Raw genomic sequence first — 20877 nt, 5'->3', positions numbered from 1 at the left:
ATGGATGTAAAGACAACATTTCTCAATGGAAAGATTTCAAAAGAAGTCTATCTGGAGCAACCAGAAGGATTCGAAACCCATGATCCTAATGCCTTTGTATGTAGACTCAAGAAAGCTCTTTATGGGCTTAAACAGGCTCCCAGGGCCTGGTATGAAAGGATTGATAAATATCTCACCGATTTAGGATTCTCTAAGAATGAAGCTGATCCAAACTTATATTATAAAAGAGATAAAGATGGTATGGTAATATTGATATTATATGTTGATGATTTATTAATCACAGGTGATGATCATCTTATAGATCACTGCAAGAAAGATTTAACCAGAGAATTCGAGATGAAAGACTTAGGTCTTCTTTATTACTTCCTAAGATTGGAAGTGCGACAGAATGCTGATAGTATTATACTGAATCAAGGGAAGTACACTTCAGATATCTTGAAGAAATTCGGAATGTGGAACTGCAAGTCCATGTCTTCTCCAATGGAGACCAATTTACATAAACTTAAAAGAAGCTGCAGAATCACCTCTAATAGATTCTACTCCCTACAAGCAGATGATTGGGTCTCTAATGTACCTAGTAAATACAAGATCTAATATTTGTTATGTTGTTCATGCCTTAAGTTAGTTTATGTGTGAATCTAAGGAGATTCACCTAGTTGTTGTTAAACACATTTTGAGATACTTAGAAGGCACTCTTAATTATGGACTCAAATATGAGAGAGTTGCTTTAGATTTGCATGGATTCACCGATTCAGATTGGGGTGGAAGTGTTAAAGACAAGAAAAGCACTTCAGGATGTTGTTTCAGTTTAGGATCAGCTATGGTTTCATGGATATGCAGAAAGACGTCTTCATTAGCTTAGAGCTCCACAGAAGCCGAATACATTGCAGCAGCAATGGCCTCTCGAGAAGCAATATGGTTGAGGAAATTACTTGTGGGATTATTTGGCCATGCCATGAATCCTATAGTTATGCATTGCGATAATCAGAGTTCCATCAAGCTCTCAGTGAATCCAGTTTTCCATGATAGATTCAAGCATATTGAAATTCCTTACCATTATGTAAGAGATATGGTAGACAAGAATTCTATTAAATTGGAATACATTTGCACTACAGATTAGACGGTAGACATACTCACCAAACCTCTATCTAGAGTAAAGATAGAACATTTCAAAAAGAGACTTGGTATGATTGAGTTGCAATTCATTTGTACTCTTTGATTATTAATAAAATTATATTTTATTTTGTCAGGCTATTGACTGTTATGGGCTCCACCATGTGTAATCATTATTTAGAGGTGACGATCTCTGAAATAATGAATACTTGTGCAAAAGGCATTATGAGAGGTGAAGATCTCTTAGATAATGTCCTAACAGTAGATTTTATTGTAAGATCCAGGTGAATTTTAGATCATCTTGTGACATTGACATTGCTATGTGTAATGTCCCCATTTTAGCAGTTGACCAAGTGTGTGTGCGTTAGCCTTGTTCTACATGGTCCCGAGGGCTAACGAAGGGTTTAATGGGATCTTGGAGTGTTTTGGCCTAGTCATTTCCAGTTTGGGCCAAAACGAAGTTGATTTACTCAGTTTCAGGCATACTTACTATTTTTAGTAAGTCGGCAGGACCCAGTGCAGGTCAATTTTGGTGATTGGATTCGATACTCCTCGGTGAGAGCTTTCCGATGAGCTATCACTCGCATTATTCGGAGTTCGATTGCTAATACATTTTAATGCCTAAAGTTTTATTAAAGTAACGTCTAATTTAATTGTAAAATATTAAAGTGTTACTTTAATATTTATTTTATGGTGATGTGTACCCAAGGGAGACATAAGGGGTATTTTAATATATGTTTTATATTACACATCTTTTATCCCACATTGCCCATATGAGTTGAGCGGACCCGTGGGAATAGAATAAAAGGAAGCATCTGTGGCTTCATTAGGCAGGTTGAATATGAGAAGAAATTGGTATGTGAGTTGCAGCTCAGTTCTTGGCATTTGAGGACGTCTATCCTCTCTTGTAACATTCTAGACGTCATTCCCTTGGGGTTTGGCCTTTGGAATTCTTTGTTTTTGGCTTCATTATCAAGCAGTTTAGTTGCATTTCCGGCTACAAGCAGATTTGGTATCTTGCTCATATCTTCTTCACTACTTGTCCGACGCTTATGCCGCTTTGAGGGAATAGTATTACGAAGGTAGTGGACTGATTGAAGGACAAAGTATTGTAGCAGCAAGTTCGTAAGCATGGGCTGGAGTATTATGACAATATTGCTGAAGTAATTAGTGAGTTGATAAATCTGCCATGTATTTGGTTTTATGAATTCTGAAAATAACATTTTATTAGCAGCAGTTCATTTCCACTTTGCATATTATTGTAGTTCCTTTCTTGTTTATGTTGTATGATACCAATTCCATGCATGAAACACAACAAACAAATAAACGTTTGATTTCTGGAGTTATAAGGGGTTTTAAAAAGTTGAATGCAAACTGTTTGACATAATTCCTTTCAGCAATTTGGTTTAGTTTTTTGGGACATCCAGGGGTGCCCATTACAGTGGTATCAGAGCTATAAGTCCTGCCATCCTGTGGAGGTCTTATAGGGAATTTGGAACAGCCGGATAGAGGGAAAAAGTAAGTAAAAAAACACAGGCTAAGCATTTATGTTTGAGCATGCGACAGGGGTCTTATAATTTCCGCGATACCAGAGCAAGACAAAATAGGATTTCAGACTTGCAAAGCAAACAGTCTAGTACATCCGTGCAGGGGGACATTGAATTCAACCATACAGACACAGAGGAGATATTCTGTGATCAGGACAATAATATGGGTGATCGAGATGACAGGAATACAGGATTAGGCGGAGGCAGAAATGCTGGTCCAGATCAGGAGGAGGTACTGTTCCGACAGTTACTGGATACATTAGAGCAGGGGCAGCGTATGCAGCAGGAGCAGAATAGGCGAATGGACATGATGTTGCAGCTCATGGCTAGACAGATGGGTGTCAATATTAATCCAGGTGATGCCAACAACAGAAACAATAACAACGAGGGAAACAATAACAACGGGGGAAACAATAACCATGAAGGCCAAGGCAACAACAATGGTCCTGAGAATAACATTAATGGTAATAATGGACACGGCAATAATGGGAATGAGGCTGATAACTTTAGACACGTTGCACGCCCAGCACGGACTGCGAGCTCGAGACCTCTTCTACCCACTTTTCCACCCAGAGATCCGGTTCATCCAGTAAACGAACCGCAGATTACCGAGTTACAGGATCAGTTCAGGAGGGACTGGGAGGCTAGTGGACCAGAGTTTCAGTCGAATATTTCTCTTAGAGATTATATGGACTTGAGGATGAGACACATGCCTAAAGCAGGAGGGAGGAATCAAAACTTTGAGCTGAGGAAGAAAGTTGGAAAACTTTCTTTACCTTATTATGATGCTTCAGGGAAGATGACTGCACGAGCTTGGGTGCAGAAGGTAGATACATACTTGCAGCTAAATCCTATGCCTGAGGAGGAGGCTATCAAGTATGCGGCTATGCACTTGGATGGCATTGCACATGAATGGTGGCATCATGGCATGGTGACTTTGGGGCATAATCAGATTACATCCTATGAGGAATTCACTGAAACATTGATTGGGAGATTTGACACTAAGGATCCCGAGTTACATTTCAAGGAGCTAGCACAGTTAAAACAGTCAGGTTCTGTGGATGCTTACATTGCCGAGTTCCAGCGCTTGTCTGTACTTGTTACTGATATCTCTCCTAGGAGATTGGTGGTGTTATTTTGTGATGGTCTTGCTGATCCATTACGAGGTTGGGTGAAGGGACATGATCCACTCACGTTAGCTGAAGCAACTAAAAAGGCACGAGATTTAGCCCCTTCGGTATACAAAGGAAAAAACCATTCAACAGATTCTTCCTACCGCAAGGACAAAGACAAAAAATCATTTCAGAAAGAGTATAGCAAACCCAAAGAAGGATCAAAAGGACTAGACAATGAAACCTTGAATGAACTTCGAAAGAAGAAGCTGTGCTTCCATTGTAGAGAGCCTTGGGACTTATCTCATAAATGTTCTCTCAAGGCTAAGGCAAATCAAATGGAGTATTTTTCAGCAGAAGAGTCAGAGTCAGAAGGGGAGGATCAGCACTCTGATTCAGATGAGGGTAACACTATAGAGGAGAGCAACATTCCTAAGGATGATAGATCGTTGGCACGCTTGACAGGGGCCCAAAAGGCAATCACATTTAAGGTCAGGGGTACTATCCAGAGGCAAAAAGTGATATCTCTTATTGACACTGGGGCTACACATAACTTCATAGATGCACAGTTGGTAGCCAGGAGAGGGTTACAGACAGAGGAGCATGATGGGTTTAGAGTCATGGTGGCTAACGGTGATAAGTTATTATGCACTCGGAAGATATCTAATCTTCGCATCAGGTTTGGAGATGGCTACGAGTTGGAGGATGAGTTCTATGTTGTGGACATGGGAGATTATGATGTCATCCTTGGCATGACATGGATGGCTTCACTAGTTGAGTTCACACTCAATCTAGCGAAATTGGAGATGAGATTCCAGCATGAGGGGAGAACTGTGGTACTTAGAGGGCTTTCAGATGGAGGTTGCAGAATAGTGTCCTTGAGGAGAATGCAGAGACTTTTTCGTCATGATGACATAGAGTGGGCGGCAGAGTGCCACATTATGCCAACTTCACCAGAGCCACAAGAAAAGAGTCATCCACTAGATGTCCAGAAGATACTCGATAGACACGCTAAAGTATTTAGCGATATTCCTCATGGGGTTCCTCCTGACAGAGGGATGGAACATGTTATTGAGCTCGAGGAAGGAGCCAAACCAGTTATGATTACTCCCTATCGTCATCCTAAGAAACACAAGGATGAGATAGAGAAGGCGATTAAGGATTTGTTGGAGATGGGGCATATCAGGCCCAGTAAGAGCCCTTTTTCTTCAGCAGTAGTATTGGTAAAGAAGAAGGATGGGACGATGCGCATGTGCATCGATTACAGGGCACTGAATAAGAAAACAATTAAAAACAGGTATCCCATTCCTAGGATTGATGAGCTGATTGATGAGTTGCATGGGGCATGCTTCTTCACCAAAATTGATTTGCGATCCGGATACCATCAGATCAGGATGAGAGCAAAGGACATTGAGAAAACAGCCTTCCGATGTCACTATGGCCACTTTGAGTTCATGGTTATGCCATTTGGTCTAACCAATGCACCTGCTACATTTCAAAGTTGTATGAACCAGGTATTCAGGAAGCAGCTGAGGAGATTTGTCTTGATCTTCTTTGATGACATCTTGGTCTTCAGTAAGACCTGGGAGGAGCACTTACATCATCTAGAGGAGGTGTTATCTATTCTGGAGAGAGAGTCATTATATGCCAAGGAATCTAAATGTGAGTTTGGCATGACTGAGCTCCTTTACCTGGGGCATATCATTAGTGCAGATGGTGTTCGGGTTGATCCCGAAAAGATTAGAGCTATTGTAGAATGGCCTACTCCCACAAACCTTACACAGCTTAAGGGATTCTTTGGTTTATGTGGTTTTTATAGGAGGTTTGTTAAGGGATTCTCACAGATTGCTACACCCTTGACAGATCTTACCAGGAAAGGAGCCTTCGTGTGGACAGGGGCAGCACAGAGGTGTTTTGAGCATTTCAAGCAGGTAATGTCTTCATGTCCAGTTCTAGCTCTACCGGATTTCACGAAGCCTTTTGAGCTTCATTGTGATGCATCTGGTGATGGGATTGGAGCAGTATTGATGCAGGAGAAGCATCCCATTGCATTCGAGAGTAGGAAGCTCCGAGGAGTTGAGAAAAGTTATTCTGTCTATGACCGAGAGATGTTGGCCATAATGCATGCATTGGCCAAATTTCGATCATATTTGGTAGGTGGACGTTTTGTGATCAAGACTAATCACAACAGTATTAAATACTTCATGAGCCAACGTGATCTTAATGACCGGCAACAAAAATGGGTGACTAAATTGCAGGCTTATGACTTTGACATAGAGTTTGTCAAAGGTAAGAAAAATGTGGTGGCTGATGCCTTATCTCGGAGACCTCACTTATGTGCTCTGGCAGAGATTTCAGGAGATTGGAGAGATCGGATTATAGCAGAGTATGTCGGAGATGCTTGGGCTTCTGGATTGATTTCAGGTACCATACAGGATGATCGCTATGAGGTGATAGATGGATTGATCAGAGTTCAGGACAGGGTTTATTTGATTCCATCATCACATTTGAGAGAGGCGATACTGAAGGCATTTCATGATGCACCCACAGCTGGACATCCGGGGGTCTTCAAGACCTACAGGCAGATCCGAGAGCGGTTTTCATGGAAAGGGCTCAAGGATGATGTTCAGAGGTATGTCAGGGAGTGTGTGGTTTGTCAACAGAATAAGGGAGAACACACATTTCCTGCAGGTTTATTACAGCCCTTGCCCATTCCTGATAGGAAATGGGAAAGTATTTCGATGGACTTCATCACTGGTTTACCACGAGTACAGGGAAGGGATTGCATCTATGTGGTGGTGGACCGCTTGACGAAGTTTGCTCACTTCATTGCTATTCCGTCCACTTACACAGTAGCACAGGTGGCAGAGCTTTTCTTTAAAGAGATATTCAGGTTACATGGGTTGCCCAGATTCATTGTCAGCGACCGGGATAGTAAGTTTATGAGTGTTTTTTGGCAAGAGTTGTTTAGGTTTTGTGGTACAGATCTTACACCTAGCACTAGTTATCATCCGCAAACAGATGGGCAAACAGAGATTGTGAATAAATGGGCGGAAGGATATTTGAGGAACTATGTAACTACACAACAAAAGGCTTGGATCAGATGGTTGCATATGGGAGAGTATTGTTATAACACCACTTATCATATGTCCATCAAGATGACTCCTTTCATGGCACTCTATGGTTATGAAGCACCTAGCTTCATGGATTTAGTTTTGGGGGACAGTAGAGTGCCCAAAGCCAAAAACTTATTGCAGGATAGTCAGGACATCCTGAAAGTGCTCAAAGAGAATATACAATAGGCCCAGAATCAATAGAAATTGTATGCTGATCAGCACCGAATAGAGCGCAGCTTCGAGGTAGGTGATATGGTTTACTTGAGGCTACAACCATATAGACAGTCATCGCTCAAGAAGAGCGGAGCTGAAAAGTTGAAACCTAGATTTTATGGTCCATACAGAGTGATTCGCAAAGTGGGCAAAGTCGCCTATGAGCTTGAGCTTCCAGAAGGCAATCGAGTGCACAATGTGTTTCATGTGTCTAGGCTTAAGAAAGCCATTGGTCAGAGTGTAGTGCCTTCTGCAGATTTACCCCCTTTGGATGAGGAGGGGAAGCTTGTGTTAGTACCTGAGGCTATTCTGGATACCAGAGAGAGGAAGCTTAGAAGCAGGATAGTGAAGGAGTATTTGGTCAGATGGAAAAACCTGCCGGAGGAAGATTCTACATGGGAGAGTGAGCAGGTTATTCAACAGGCTGGACTGAGATTGCTTGAGGACAAGCAATTTCAAGGGGGGCGGACTGTAATGTCCCCATTTTAGCAGTTGACCAAGTGTGTGTGCGTTAGCCTTGTTCTACATGGTCCCGAGGGCTAACGAAGGGTTTAATGGGATCTTGGAGTGTTTTGGCCTAGTCATTTCCAGTTTGGGCCAAAACGAAGTTGATTTACTCAGTTTCAGGCATACTTACTATTTTTAGTAAGTTAGCAGGACACAGTGCAGGTCAATTTTGGTGATTGGATTCGATACTCCTCGGTGAGAGCTTTCCGATGAGCTATCACTCGCATTATTCGGAGTTCGATTGCTAATACATTTTAATGCCTGAAGTTTTATTAAAGTAACGTCTAATTTAATTGTAAAATATTAAAGTGTTACTTTAATATTTATTTTATGGTGATGTGTACCCAAGGGAGACATAAGGGGTATTTTAATATATGTTTTATATTACACATCTTTTATCCCACATTGCCCATATGAGTTGAGCGGACCCGTGGGAATAGAATAAAAGGAAGCATCTGTGGCTTCATTAGGCAGGTTGAATATGAGAAGAAATTGGTATGTGAGTTGCAGCTCAGTTCTTGGCATTTGAGGACGTCTATCCTCTCTTGTAACATTCTAGACGTCATTCCCTTGGGGTTTGGCCTTTGGAATTCTTTGTTTTTGGCTTCATTATCAGGCAGTTTAGTTGCATTTCCGGCTACAGGCAGATTTGGTATTTTGCTCATATCTTTTTCACTACTTGTCCGACGCTTATGCCGCTTTGAGGGAATGGTATTACGAAGGTAGTGGACTGATTGAAGGACAAAGTATTGTAGCAGCAAGTTCGTAAGCATGGGCTGGAGTATTATGACAATATTGCTGAAGTAATTAGTGAGTTGATAAATCTGCCATGTATTTGGTTTTATGAATTCTGAAAATAACATTTTATTAGCAGCAGTTCATTTCCACTTTGCATATTATTGTAGTTCCTTTCTTGTTTATGTTGTATGATACCAATTCCATGCATGAAACACAACAAACAAATAAACGTTTGATTTCCGGAGTTATAAGGGGTTTTAAGAAGTTGAATGCAAACTGTTTGACATAATTCCTTTCAGCAATTTGGTTTAGTTTTTTGGGACATCCAGGGGTGCCCATTACACTATGTTCATGGGTCACAAATTGGATAAAGGAAGAATTCTAGAAATTCTTCAGATTTATCCTGTATTCTGGTAGATCTTAAATTCAAGATCTAGTTGTGATTTAGAATTACCAGTTTCTGTGAGTCACAACATGTGTCTTATCACTAGTAGCAGTGATTTGTCATATCACAGGCTTAGTAATATGACTTTGTATCATTTGTTCTATGATACTACGTACTAAGAAGAGATAGACAGATATAGAGTATTAATTCTTGCTTAACATCTATACTGATTATATTAATTCGGTAGGATTATAAGGTTAAGAGGAAGTGTTAAGAATTTAACCTTGATAATCCTTAGGTCTCATGGTGCAGATCGTACCTGACTCTTCTCTCTATATAAACTCAAGAATGGCATTTGTAATAATTTATATATCCTCTATAAGTGTCGGCAATCTGAAAAAAAATGTTTTAGTTTGTTCTTGACTAATCTTTAGTTAGCTCTAACTAACACTTGTCTCATAGTCGCCGGCTTAGGGATAGTTAAATATTGGTTATATGCCAAGGGTTATGTCCCTTAAGGGACATACCCTCTAAAGAGGATATATAGGCGGGTTATGACTGCAGTTTGGAGACACACAGCACACATACAGTCTGATCTCCAAGTAGTCATATTCCCACGGGTTCAAGAAGAATGTAATGTCCCCTTTTTAGCATTCATAGCATGATGTTGTCGTTAGCCTATTTCCCTAACTATGACATTAAAGGGGCTTAGAGGCCATTTGGCCTAGATAGTTTCAGTTGCAAGTCTTTCTGAGAGGTTTTGAGGCAACTTTGAGCATACTTACTATTTATAGTAAGTCATCTTGCGCATGGGTGGACATCCAGTGGCAACGGTATGTCGATGGTAATTGTTTAAAATCGAGAAGAAGACTTGTTTATCATTGATAAGATTTGTTATGCATTGATAAAGCTATTTTATAAAGTTAAATTTAAATATTTAACTTTATTAATGCATAGACTATAGTTTGTGGGAAATATTTAAATTAAAAGTCCCCTTTATTTTATAACACATTGGAGACATAAGTTACATAAAAGGAGTTATGTTTTATCCCACATTGAGAAAACGAAAGATGAAGCTCTTGTGAGAACACTATAAAAGAAATGGAAGAGCTTCTTTTAAGCAGGCATGGAAATATCAAAGAAATTGGAGAATTTTCTGGAGATTATCTCTCAATAGTTTGAAGGACGAAATCCCTTCAAGCTGGAAATCTTGACGCCATTGAAAGATATGGTCTTGAGATTCAACATGGTAGCAGTCTAAAAAAGCAGATACGAAAAAGCAACCCGAAAAAAGTGGAACAGAAAAAGCAAGCGAAAAAAGCAATCCGTAAAAGCAGTTCAAAAAACGGAACCGAAAAAGGCAGGCTGAAAAAGCGGGCAAGAAAAAGCAGTTCGAAAAAAGCAAAGCAAAAGGGGCAGCATAGAAGGAAATTATTTCAGCCATCTACAACCAGGTTCTTTTGTTAGTATTGTTTTTAGGGTGTTATAAGCTTTCAGCTGTAAGTGTGCATTATACCAGCATTATCATTTTGTAATCCTTGTAAATGCCAAAGTCTTGGCCATATTTCATGAGCATTGTAATTTTCATTGCAATTAAGAAGATAATAGTTGCTGGTATCATTTAAGCAATTTAATATCATTATCTATCAGCTAGTTAGTTTGCATACCAACTGTTTGTAAAAATGCCAGTTGGCTGTAGGTGTTCATTTCTCATGCTTAGATCATATATATGCACTGAATATTGTCAAAATTAGTAGCACACTCATGTTAGGTCATTTGTGTAGTCCATTGTAGTTTTCTAGCACAAGATTTTCATTGATGCAAATTGTAAAAAAGTCATTTGAAGCTAGCTGAAATACTATATCAGTCATACGTCCCTTGCATGTGAATTGTTTGATGAAATTCCTTGAGCTTTCATCAGCATTTTTGAGGGCAGATTTGAGGAGGGTTATTACAGTGGTATCAGAGCTTGCTTGCAAAGTGTTTGACGAAATAAAGATTTTTGGTGTTTGAAGAAGTTATAACCTGTTGGAGTCATTACAGTGGTATCAGAGCTATAAGTCCTGCCATCCTATGGAGGTCTTATAAGGAATTTGGAATAGCCAGATAAAGAGAAAAATGTTTGACAAAATGAATGTCGGTCCAGATCAGGGAAAGGAAAGATTCTTACAATTATTAGACACCTTAGCACAGGGACAGCGATCAGTAGAGCAAAGAGCACAGGAACAAAGTCAAAGATTTGAGCTTATGATGCAGATGATGGCTTGTCAAATGGGGTGGAATGCTAATGTGGGTGGAGGAAATGATCAGAATGGTAATAATCAGGATGGGGCACATAATGGAGGCGAACAAGTTGGGAACAATTTCGGTCATGCACCCCAGCAAACTAGGACAGTGAGTTCACGGCCCATGATTCCCATATTTCCTCCTAGAGCTCCAGAGCAGCCCGTACCAGAGCCCCAGATCACTGATATACAGGACCAGCTGAGGAGAGATTGGGAAGCCGGAAGTCCAGATTTTATTGCTGCAATTACCTTTAGGGAGTATATAGATGTGCGGATGAAGCATATGCCACGTGGACATGACAGGAACCAGAGCTATGAGCTACAGAAGAAAGTAGGGAAACTTCAGTTACCATATTATGATGGCTCGGGGAAGTCTACAGCAAGAGCTTGGGTTCAAAAGCTTGACACATACTTTCAAATGAACCCTATGCCTGAGAAAGAAGCTATTAAGTATGCAACAATTCACCTGGATGGGTTAGCACACAAGTGGTGGCATCATGGTATGGTCACTATGGGTCATGCACACATTACCTCATATGTGGAGTTTTCGGAGAGACTGATTGAACGCTTTGATAGGCCTAAGAATCATACCTTCCCTATGACAGACAAAAACTTGTATGAGGAGTTTAACAGACATGCAGATTCGATACAGGGAGACTTCAGCACATCTTCAGGTAATGGTTTATCTGCATCATCTTCACAGGCAGAAGGGGTTTCAGATGTTGTGCAGGTTGAGCCAGTTGCATCAGAAGGTGATATCATAGGCACACCGGATTGCATGATTGACACAGATAGTGATTCCAGTATAGTTGGGTTGGATGAAGTTACAGCAGTTGAGGATACTATCATGTTTGAGGATAGTACAGTTGATCAGAAAGTGAGCATTCAGGACTTTGCAGAAAATGAGTATCAAGCACAATTGGATGCTTCTTCACATGAGATAGAGGCTAGTAGCTCTTCACTTGGTTTGGCAAGCCAGCTGAAGACAAGGGACAAGGATATTGTCGTGGCTTTATCTCATCATGACAGGATGTATGGATTGATTGAGAATCACATTTGGATGATTCAACTGCAGGAGAGACAGAAAGGAGTCACAACAGGTTCTTGTGACGACTTACAGCAGATCAAGGAAGGCATGGAGGCAATGAAGGTAAGTTACATACACCGACTTTCAGATCACGATCATCTCCTTAATCTTGCAGGGATCTATGTAGATGCATTAAAGAAGAAGGAGGAGGTTGACCAGCTTTCTCATGAGCTAGAGGATACTCGGAATTCCTTGGTGTGTATTCAGTTGGCTCTCCAAGATTCTGAGAGACATGTGGACGAGCTTTGTCTTGAGGTGAGCTCGGTTCGGGAGTTAGCGCTTATAGCAGGGACTCAGTTTTCTTTTACAGTCAAGTCACATGTTGATGATTTCTCAAAGATGACAGAGTTTACAGGAGAGTCCCAGGATCTAATTATTACAGACGACACCCAGGGGGGATGTTGTGGATAGTTTTGAGGACTTAGTTTCCTCAGCAGTTTCTTATGGTACGGAGGGGTTGGACAACGATGCTACAGTTTTTTATACTACGTATGTTGATATGAGCTTTGGAGTTGATTCGCAGGATATGGATGGTAATAGTCTAGAGACCAGTAACTTTGAGGATGCTCCTTTAGACGGTGCGTCAGAGGAGGTTTGTAGGAGACAGTCTAGCCAGTGCCATCATGTGTCTAGTCAGTTGAGAGTTAGTGAGCAAGACATTTCTATCGCTTGCCAGCATTTCGACGCTGCTCGTCAGTTGTTAGCAATTTATGGATAGGGTTGTCCTACTAGTGATGAGCAGGGAGGTAGTTATCTTTCCTTGACAGAGATCCACTCTTTATGGGAGGCTATTCGGATTCTGAGACAGGATTATATGTAGTTGGTAGCTGACAGAGATTATCTTATGTAGTGGGGGAGTACAACATACGATGCATTATTGGCCAAGGAAGATGAGGTGAGTGAGCTTACTCAGCAGCTCGAGGTGACTTTTGAGATTCTTGAGAGTACACAATTGGCTTTCGAGGAGTCACAGTTTCATTTGGCTAAGGTGACTATGGAAATAGAGCGACTGCAGTCTTTACCAGATTCTGTACAGTCACAAGCTGTGGTGTCTAGTGATCCGAGGATGTCCAGTGTCGAGATTGTCAGAGACAGTGGAGATGGGGATGCATCCACCCTTGATACTAACATTGGCATATCGGTTCCATTCCTACTAGAGTCAGGTTCAGTTGAGTTGGGTGCTATAGCAGATTGTTGTGGTATGCCTGACATGGTGGTGGCCTCTAGTAATGATGGCTCGGAGACTAGAGATGTTGTATCAAAGATCATGTGTGATGTTGGTGAGCCGGCAGTTGGCATGGTTCCTGCTAGTGATACTACTCCCTTGGCGATGTCTTCGGAGGTAGTAGTCAGTTCCAGCTTGGTTAGTGATCGATTGCAGTTAGTTTCATCTGGGTTGCAGTTTGAGCCACTGACTAAGATTGGCACATTCTATTGGCATTACACTGTGAGGTATGCTCATCAATTTACCTTTGATGACCATGTTGATGAGATGATGATATGGAGATATACTTTGATTCCTAGTGCTTGTCATCAGTTATGGGATGGTTTGACGCCACAGGATGAGAGTTGTGATGGGCATGACATGGCAATTGGTTCTGCGGTTGATAGCTTGATAATACATGACTTAGAGCAGGAGTTTGGGAGTGATGCTTCAACGGTTGTTGTTATTGATTCTACTCCTTTGGCTATGACATCTCCTGACTTAGCTGGTGATCAGTCATAGTGGGTTGTATCACTTGTTCATGGTGAGCTGTTGACTGGGGTTGGTTCTTTTTATCAGCATTATACTGCAAGGTATGTACATCAGTTAGGATTTGATCCTTGTGTTGAGGAGTTGGTGGCAGGCAGATTTGGTTTGGGTTCCATTTCTTGCTGTTTATCTTGTGATGTCTTTTCACCATCAGCGGTGCATGGGAGTTATGGTTATGAGACAGTGGCCCGTAATCTACAGAGTTGTGTTAACTGCAGTAGATGTACAGTGTGTGGATTCTTTGTATTTGGTGCAGTTTCATGTGGGAGTGGTCACCATTGTTGCAGAGTTGGATTGTACATTCCATATAGACCAGTGGGATGCGTTGATGGTATTTACTGTGTTGGCAGTTTGGGTTATGTACTCTACTTGGGTTCTGATATTTCGAGAGCTTGTTTCTCATGGGTTCCTGACTTTGGAGTTTGGGTGAGTTGTATTCGCCAACTTGATTATGGATTCCTCTTGGTTAATTTTCAGAGGTTGTTGCAGGAGCCTATGTTGACTGACAGCAGTATAGTTCATGACTACATTTGGGATCCAGGTGGATTGATTGGGTTGTTGTTCAGCCATTGCTTGGGGACAAGCAACTTTGGGAAGGGCGGACTGTAATGTCCCCTTTTTAGCATTCATAGCATGATGTTGTCGTTAGCCTATTTCTCCACGGTCCCGTAGGCTAACCAGGACATTAAAGGGGCTTAGAGGCCATTTGGCCTAGATAGTTTCAGTTGCAGGTCTTTCTGAGGGGTTTTGAGGCAACTTTGAGCATACTTACTATTTATAGTGAGTCATCGTGTGCATGGGTGGACATCCAGTGGCAACGGTATGTTGATGGTAATTGTTTAAAATCGACAAGAAGATTTGTTTATCATTGATAAGATTTGTTACGCATTGATAAAGCTATTTTATAAAGTTAAATTTAAATATTTAACTTTATTAATACATAGACTATAGTTTGTGGGAAATATTTAAATTAAAAGTTTCCTTTATTTTATAACACATTGGAGACATAAGTTACATAAAGGGAGTTATGTTTTATCCCACATTGAGAAAACGAAAGATGAAGCTTTTGTGAGAACACTATAAAAGAAATGGACGAGCCTCTTTTAAGCAGGCTTGGAAATATCAAAGAAATTGGAGAATTTTCTGGAGATTATATCTCAATAGTTTGAAAGACGAAATCCCTTCAAGCTGGAAATCTTGACGCCATTGAAAGATATGGTCTTGAGATTCAACATGGTAGCAGTCTGAAAAAGTAGATACGAAAAAGCAGCCCGAAAAAAGCGGAACAGAAAAAGCAGGCGGAAAAAGCAATCCGTAAAAGCAGTTCAAAAAACAGAACCGAAAAAAGCAAGCTGAAAAAGCGGGCAAGAAAAAGCAAGCCGAAAAAGTAGTTCGAAAAAAGCAAAGTAGAAGGGGCAGCATAGAAGGAAATTATTTCAGCCATCTACAACCAGGTTCTTTTGTTAGTATTGTTTTTAGGGTGTTATAAGCTTTCAGCTGTAAGTGTGCATTATACCAGCATTATCATTTTGTAATCCTTGTAAATGCCAAAGTCTTGGCCATATTTCATGAGCATTGTAATTTTCATTGCAATTAAGAAGATAATAGAGTTGCTGGTGTCATTTAAGCAATTTAATATCATTATTTATCAGCTAGTTAGTTTGCATACCAACTGTTTGTAAAAATGCCAGTTGGCTGTAGGTGTTCATTTCTCATGCTTAGATCATATATATGCACTGAATATTGTCAAAATTAGTAGCACACTCATGTTAGGTCATTTGTGTAGTCCATTGTAGTCTTCTAGCACAAGATTTTCATTGATGCAAATTGTAAAAAGGTCATTTGAAGCTAGCTGAAATACTATATCAGTCATACGTCCCTTGCATGTGAATTGTTTGATGAAATTCCTTGAGCTTTCATCAGCATTTTTTAGGGCAGATTTGAGGAGAGTTATTACAGTGGTATTAGAGCTTGCTTGCAAAGTGTTTGACGAAATGTCAAACAACTGAAATATAAAGATTTTTGGTGTTTGAAGAAGTTATAACCTGCTGGGGTTATTACAAACAAGTTTATATCATTCAAGTTTGTGTTTACAATTTCGATTTGTAGTTGTCATCTATATCTGCCTATATATATCTGAACATAGAATTTGAATTAAGGTTCATTCTAAGCCCAACTAAGTTCTGATCTTGAAGTCTGATTTATATCTCAAAATCTGCAGAGCTGTACAGCTCAAATATCTCCTACATCAATAACAAGTTCCAGGGTAATGGCCAATGTAGCTCAAATGAAGAGGCGGAGATGTGGGGGAAGAATAACAGTTGGTGGTATTGTACTTCACACACTTAACTGATGGTGTATAAAAGGCAAGTTAACAAAAAAATGTCATAAAATTTAAGTGAGTTTCAAAAATTGAGTTTATTGCTTCTCAAACTTTCCAACTACTGTATACTGAAATCTCATAGCATTATTTAAGTTCCATCCCATGCTCAAGGTTATATTTAACACACAGCCCTACCCTCAACTAAATGAGGTAACTAATAGGTCATTAGTTAACGGAGATTGTGTTCAGGAGAGTGGAATGTTGGCATCTGAAAATTGGCTGCAAGAGTGATCAGGCATTTAAGAATAGGCAGTACAGCAGTACAGTGATCCTAACATTTTAGGCTTCTAGCACATATCACAGTCTTCTAATTATAAATGTTAATGGCTTGGAGTATAGATTTATGACATAGACCAGGTTTCCTGCTATCACAAATCAGTTGTAGCATTTTAGGATGCCTGTGAAAAAATTCATACAGGATGGGTTTATGTCGTATCCTAATTGAACATGTGGCTCAAATATCTCCTACTTTAATAACAAGTTCCAGGCTAATGCTGAAGTGTAGTGCATGAATATTGATTATTATCTAACTAGAAAGATCTTCCATGCATAGTACGCCAGAAAGAAATTATAAACTAACCAAGAAAAATATTGATAATTTGATAGCACAAACCCTGATGCTGAATATGTTGCATGAAAATGAAAGCCTTATAAAATCTTTATGAATTAGTATATATCATTTAAATGCTCCATGTATATGAGTCAAAAGCTCATTCAGTTACATCGTGATGGAATATATTTGTAAATCTCTGAAACAAGTAGTTGATCAAAAAAGAAGACACTCGTACATGAACAAGATTACCGCAACCAATGTATTCATTTCAATTATTGCATAAAACACTTAGTATACTATAGAACAAAGAAGAGAGATTATCAAAGTACGTAACATGGTTAATGGCCAAAAACCTTGCTATTTCTAAAAATTGGTACATAAAATAATACATTCATTTGTATTTCAGGCTCGTCATGTTTGATGTGCAAACCATTGACAAATAGAGAATTCTGATTAATAAATAAGTTTAATAGGCATTCTAAAATCAATTTGTTGTGTTACCATGAAATGCAGGTAGGGAAGTAGAAAACTATCTTCTTCGTTGTGCATCAATGATACGAATGCAAAATTAACTGATAGGGTAGTAGTGCCTGGAAAAGAAACGAATTATGAATGTTGCTCTGCAAAGGTTTTTGAGGATCTTAATATAAGCATGTCAAAAAATCAAGATCATCAAATCATAAATGCAAAAATGCCACAAACCGTTCAATGTATGTAAGAGAATTCAACAATTGCCTTCTGTGTCTTTCATCACTTCAATTGCGTAATTAATATTTTTGCGTTTGCAGAAGATCTTTGTAAGCCCAACAATTTATGGACAAAGATGAGATCAAGGGAACTTTCTGTATCGTGAGATGGTGGAGAGAGTGTCACTGTTTCTAACAAGGGACAATTTTCCAAAATGTATCTAAGCAAATTCAATTCCATCTCACCAAATTCTGATGTGATCACCTGAACTCTCCTCAGTTTTCCTTCTAGAAGTGTCGAATCTTGTCTCCTCTCACAAATCTCCCGTTGAAAAGATCTCTGATAATCCTGTTCAACAAAAGTAGTGCATATATGGTAAGAAACAATAACGAAATAGATTACATTAATCATGCAGAAAAATAAATATAAATACTTAAAATAGTACTGTTTTCCCTTATACCTAACAGTTGGCCCATCCTTATGGCCTACAATACATAATTGTGGACTCAACTATAGCTAATATAAGATGAAGATGCCCACAAAAAGAAATTCCCGTCACGCATAAAGCTGTAATCAACAGTACATAACATATAAAAAGAAGATTCCCACAAAGAAAAACAATGGTGCTAACAGATTTCTTACCAGAAAACATTGGGCATCCATGGAGAGGTCTTCCAAATTGGGCAAGCCATCGAGAACGTCTTTTACACAAATTATGTTTGTGGATAGGCCCCTACAAACAGGCAAATTAATCTCCACGACCATCTCCTTTAACAACATCGACTCGTCCTCCCAGATGGGAATTCTTTCCAGTTTGAGCTTGAGCAATTGTGGGCAATTCAGTTTCACAATATTTGGCACATAATCTTCATCATCTGAATGGTGAAATGCGTTCTCTTCCCTGCCTATTTCAATGCTGAGATCATTGAGAAAGGGGCAGCACACTGTTAAATTAGTAAGCCCAGCACAACCACAAATCGTCAAACTCTCAAGATGCGGACTTCCAGCTAATAGGTGTTCAAGACTGGCATCACATAGGTTAATGCTGCTAAAAGAGCAGATTTTCAGAAATGGAAAGCCACCAAAATGGGCGGGATTGCATTCTTTTGTGTTGAAATTGTTGAGAATCAGAGACGTGAGACATCTGCAGCTAAGAACAGAACTTGGCATAGAACGAACAGTCGAGTTTAAGGTGATAAGAGTAAGTTGTTTAACATTTCTCAGAGCTGCATAGCTGATGCATGCAGATATTTTACGAAAGAAGACGCGAACCTTACTGTCCATCTGCGAGTAATTACTTCTAAAGTATCCTTGTGTGTACTGCTGAGTAATATGAAGCTCAAAGCTTCCCAGATCTCCGGGATTAATGAGGATGAGCTTTTTCATAATGGAATTTATCTTGGCTTTATTTCGGAGGGAAACGCAAAACTCGGGGGAAAAGTTTAGGCGGGGCAGACGAATCCAGAGCCACCTCCATCTGGAAGAGAGTAGAGATGAGGCAATTGCTTCTTTCAGAGGAAGTTTAGTGAGAATACGATGACTTAGGATTTCATCTGACAATGCACTTAATCTGTCCGTGTCATCTGCCATTGCAAGAGCTCTGTACAGGGATTGGGGTTTCAGTTTTTATACCCTACCCTATCGTATCGGTTCAAATGTTTATGCATTATATTATATTATTAACTGGAATAAGGCATTATTAAACCTCTCGATATCCACATATATAATTATGTAGAAGTAGGAAAAAACTAAGGTATATAATGTTTTTGTTAGAATCAGACGAGAGTCTACAATTCAATGATAATTTGTGTCTTTTATGATAATTTGTATCTTTTATGTGGGAGATTTAAAAGAATATAATCAAATTTAACACATAATAATAATTAATTACAACAAATAATAGTAATAATTAATTTAAGCTTCCACCCAATTATAACTTTTCATGCATTTAGTTGAGATTTAAAAAATATATATATTAAAGAATTTAAGTTTATAATTTAGTAATTTAATTTATATTTATGTTAAATTTTTATAGTTCTCTTTATTGTTTTTGCTATTTAATAGTCTTTATTTATGTTTTTAATTTTTCTTATCTACACTTTCTTCATATGTATTTGGTTTTCTTGGTTTCAAATATAATATCCTTTCATATTAATCATAATTGAACTTTTGAAAGTCAACATAAAGTCAAAATAATCATAAATCTAATTATAATTAAGCTAATAGGCTTAATGGCCAGAAAATTGTCATACGTCGGAATAGTGTCTAATGTTGGATGTCACCAAATTGACAATTTTCAGAAAAGTTTGGATGCCACCAATATTTTAACTAAAATTAGGCCTATTTGATTATTGGTTCATGCGGATTCAATTCCATTATATTGAACACAAAATTGGGTTTGTTACGTTCTTGAAGATTGTTAATAATTTTAAAGAAACTATTATGAAAGAGGGTTGGGGAAGAAAGCTTGGGAAGGAATTTAGCCAATAGTGATTGCACCAGGGGCACGCAATTTGGGAAGTTGAAAACTTGGAGTTGCCTCCATGGAAACGTATAGAGTTTTTCTTTGGGAGGTGGGGTTGAAGATACGATAAAAACACATGGGTAAAAGCACAAAAAATTGGAGGCAAGCGGATGGATTGTAAAAGGGTTTTGGAGAAGCGAGTTCAACAGGAGTTTGGATAACAACGATTCTTTTCCAAGTTCTTCTTTCAATGAATTGGGAGATTATCCCATGAACTACTAAGCTTTGTGAATGTCGTTGCAAAATTTTGCATAATGAAGGCTCCTTTTTTCCCTTGAAACATTGTTGTGTTGCATTGAAACTAGATTAATACATATAGATTCTTGTTTAGAAAGAAGCTTCTAGACATGTTAGAAAATTGATTCTTCTTGTGAGAAGTCTCTGTATCCATTAAGTTGTTGTTTTTCTTTTCTTATTGTTGCTTCCAGAATAGGAAGCTAATTTTTAGCTTAAGAGTGATATTGAATCATTTTTCCTTCACCAACTTAATGAGTTTGTCAGTGTGTGCTAAAATGTTGACACACTTCTATAAGTCATTATATCCAAGATTTTTCAAGAATGAGGTCTCAAATGGCGACTCATAGCTCTCTATTCATGGAGTGCAAGGGTTTGTAATGGAGGCCCTCAGTTTGACCTAGTTTGTGCCAATGCAAGTACACCATAAAATGAGAGATTCAAAGAGGAAAAGCAAGAGTGTTAGTCTCCATGATCATCAAATATGAATGCAAATGAAGATGCAAGCTAATTTAAATGATAACAATGAAAAGCAATGCAAGAAAGGAAATCTAATCTATGAAAAGAAATAACAAGGCAAGAGTAATCTATGAAAGCAAATATGACTCTAGAAGTTGATATGAAAATGCAATGATGAAGC

At 39.0% G+C, this 20877-nt stretch overlaps 1 protein-coding gene across 10 annotated transcripts in view; it reads right to left on the bottom strand.

Annotated features, from left to right (window-relative positions):
- The window catches only part of LOC149535796 (F-box/LRR-repeat protein At5g02910-like), a 29677-nt gene extending 10467 nt beyond the window's left edge, over window positions 1-19210 (bottom strand). For 2 of the 10 annotated variants that reach the window (XM_089804639.1, XM_089804641.1), the window contains exons 1-2: window positions 18122-19170; window positions 17725-17827 (exon numbers count right to left, since the gene is read on the bottom strand). In XM_089804639.1, the coding sequence (XP_089660765.1) occupies window positions 17725-17827; window positions 18122-19069 (1051 nt within the window). In that variant the 5' untranslated portion in view covers window positions 19070-19170. Of the gene's footprint in view, window positions 1-17293; window positions 17383-17494; window positions 17828-18121 lie in introns of all 10 variants that reach the window. The other 8 variants (XM_089804643.1, XM_089804644.1, XR_016357036.1 and 5 more) reach the window with 7 other exon arrangements.
- Between the last annotated feature and the right edge of the window lie 1667 nt (window positions 19211-20877).

The sequence above is a fragment of the Cupressus sempervirens genome, chromosome 10, assembly GCF_028749045.1.
Source record: "Cupressus sempervirens isolate cs-2001-9-10 chromosome 10, ASM2874904v1, whole genome shotgun sequence".
Classification (NCBI taxonomy): domain Eukaryota; kingdom Viridiplantae; phylum Streptophyta; class Pinopsida; order Cupressales; family Cupressaceae; genus Cupressus; species Cupressus sempervirens.
This window is presented reverse-complemented; position numbering and strand designations above follow the sequence as displayed.